At 57.2% G+C, this 2,841-nt stretch overlaps 1 protein-coding gene across 1 annotated transcript in view; it reads right to left on the bottom strand.

Annotated features, from left to right (window-relative positions):
* Positions 1-69: 69 nt before the first annotated feature.
* TPP1 (tripeptidyl peptidase I) overlaps positions 70-2,841 on the bottom strand; it is a gene marked incomplete at both ends in the record, with an annotated part of 4,127 nt that continues 1,355 nt past the window's right edge. The window contains 4 exons of the mRNA XM_009587128.1: positions 70-142; positions 377-565; positions 1,674-1,872; positions 2,119-2,318. Of these exons, the coding sequence (XP_009585423.1) occupies positions 70-142; positions 377-565; positions 1,674-1,872; positions 2,119-2,318 (661 nt within the window). The remainder of the gene's footprint in view (positions 143-376; positions 566-1,673; positions 1,873-2,118; positions 2,319-2,841) is intronic.

The following is a 2,841-nucleotide window of genomic DNA, read 5'->3' as shown; positions in this document are numbered from 1 at the left end:
GCTGCAGCAGCCGGCTCTGCGCAGAGCCTCACGTCTCCTCAGGACCCAGGTTCACCTCCCCACATCTACCTTGAGGCTGGAAAGCTGGGCCGGAAAGTGTGGTTCCCACCGGGCAGCCTTCTGCACCCAGCACCATCGTCACCTGCCGACAGAGATGGACGGGGTAATCTGGCAGCATCCGAGCTGCCCTCATCCACCAAATGCTCCCAGGAGCGACCTGGGGGAAGTGCTCTCTCCACCTCCCAGGCTGGGATTCCCAGGCAGGGGATCCTGGCTGCCCAGAGGCAGAGTCCCCCCGTTCGGTGTTCAGCACGGAGGTTCCCCACTGTGCTGGGACCCTCAGATGCACCCATACCGTACCAGTAACAACACCCACCTGAGGCAAACAGGATGGTCAAGCCCCGGGCAGCTGCCTTCATGAACTCCGTGTTTACACGCTCCATGTAGGCTAGTGACAGGCTGTCCTCATCATCCCCATAGCTCACAGAGTGCACCCAAGGCAGCGATGACATGTTGCTGAGCAGCAGCAGCCAGGCCAGGAAGGGCTCCTGGCTCTCGTGCCTCCCTGCAGGGACAAAGGCAGAGCAGGTTCAGCTCCTCCCAGGACACCAGGCTCGAGAAAAGTGCAGGATAGCATAGGGGGGGACCATGCCTCAGCACCACCAGCAGCAGGAGCTGAAGGTCTTCCAGCTCCTGCCCTGCCTACAGAGAGCAGATCCACAGCACAACTGGTTTGGAGCTCTCGGGGATTGCCATGGTGGATGGCACCAGGCTCCAGCCAAGCCTTGGCCCCTTTACCCCTAACCGTGGGTCCCAGAGCAGTTTGATGTACGTTCCACCTCTATCCGCCAAGGTCCCTTCCTGCCCCTCATCCCTCTCCATGAGGTGGGGAGAGCAGAGCCCCAGCCACCCCTTCTCGCTCTCAGTGGTTTATGCAACTGCCTGTCTCTGCACCCTTTCCACGGAGGTGGAAGTTAACGCAGAGCTGTGCCTGCCTCCACCGTCAGCAAGACAGAGCTGGTAGTCCTAAGGGCACTCCATCTCCTGTTTGGCCAGTTTCTGATCTGGGACAGATCACGCTTTGTCCTACAGCACCGTAGCCATGTTTCTACAGGCTGTTTTGCAACCTTGTTTTCTCAAATTGCCTTACTCTCCTTTATTCGCTCTACTGCTAGATTCATGGGTGAGAGATCAGCTTCAACCCCAAAGAAGCAGGAAAAAAATAAAAAGACACAGTTGCTGCACTCCCCCTCCATGGAAAGGCAGCAGAGCAGGGTGACTGCTTTACATTGTGTAGTCGAGGCGTGGAAGTCCCTGTTACAGGATACTCTGGATGCCGAAAGTTCACATCGGTTCAAAAGCAACTACACAGATCAATGGAAGATGACTTCCCTAAGAGCTATTAGAACCCAGCATCAGCTCCAACTTCAGAAGCCCACAAGGTATGTGCCCCTAGTAGCTGGGAAAGCATTCTGGGGATGTACCACATCCAGCGTGCCGATCATGTATGCCTCTCCAGGCGTTCCCCTTTGACAGATACCAGACAGACTCAGTACAGCCATTTTTTATGCAGAGAGCAAGCGTTTCCCTTAACAGCAGGCAGGTGTGTTGGTGCTACGGCAAGTGGGATGCACGGAAGCAGTCACAGGGCAACTCTGGAGGGGGATCAGTACCTGCATTGCTGAAGACCCATGTGGAGATGTTGGCACCCGTGCTCATGATGTATTCCACGTCCAGACTGGCCTCCAGCCCAGCCTTGCCCTTGCCCTGGTGCCCAACCACTTGGTCAACCTGACAGCGGTGGCCAAAGCTGCTGCCAAAGAGCTGCATAAACTCAGCCAGGTCAGCCTGGTGGAAATACTGTTCCAAGAACTGGGGGAACAAGGAGTGGACAAGTTTTTTTCTCGTTTTCTCTTGAAAAAACAAGGTAAGTTTTTTCTCTTGACTTAGAAAGTTGGCCCAGCACGGATCTGTGAAATGCTAGCCCACCGGGTGCTCCCACCAGCCGCTGAGGAATCCCCACAGCTGTCCTGGGACCACCAGAGCAGCAAAATGTTGGAGAAGCACCAACGTGTGGAATTCCCATTCCCTCCGACCTAGACCGGCTCCACCAGTTACCTGGGCACAGGCCTGGCTGTTGTTCGGCAGTAGCCCGATGTCTCCTCCTGTCATGTTGTATCTCTTACGAATGATGGAAGGCGTCACGCCCAGGTGGAAAGCCGCTCTCCCTCCATAGTGCTGCCTTGACTCCGTTTCCTTCTTGGCCCAGGCTCTGCTGACCACCTTTCTCTCCGCGGGGAACCGGTGCAGACCACCCACTGGTGCGCAAGCAAGCAGGAAAAGCAGCAGCCGTTAGGGCTCAGAACTCCGGGAAGACAGTATTATGGCCCCTTGGCTCCCCTTCACCACCCTCACTCAGGCTCCGTGTCCGAGAAGGCTGGCCTGCAGCAGGGCTCAGGGGAGCCCAACCCCTGCAGCACCTGCCCCGAGTGCTGCACAGGAGGTGGGGAAGTGCTCCCTCAGCTTCCTCGCCAGTCCCCACAGGTTCTCCCAGGCTGCACAGCTCAGGCTCCCCACTGCCAGGCCACTACCGCAGCCCGGCACCCCTCTGCTCTCCTCGTGGAACGGCTGCGGGAGCCCACACAAAAGGGACTCACAGGAGGGAGTTTTCCCACCTCAGAAGCAACCGCACGTCCACAGAGACAGGCTGCACCTGAACTCTCTGCACTGAGCATCCAGGCCCGAGAGCACCAGTAAGAAACACTTTGGGTGCTGCCTGTCCACATCACAGAATCACAGAAGGCTTTGGGTTGGAAGGGCACTTTGGTCATCTAGTCCAAC

The sequence above is a fragment of the Fulmarus glacialis genome, unplaced genomic scaffold (genome assembly GCF_000690835.1).
Source record: "Fulmarus glacialis isolate BGI_N327 unplaced genomic scaffold, ASM69083v1 scaffold27321, whole genome shotgun sequence".
Classification (NCBI taxonomy): Eukaryota; Metazoa; Chordata; class Aves; order Procellariiformes; family Procellariidae; genus Fulmarus; species Fulmarus glacialis.
Note: the sequence above shows the minus strand (reverse complement) of the source record. Positions and strands in the feature narration are given on the sequence as shown.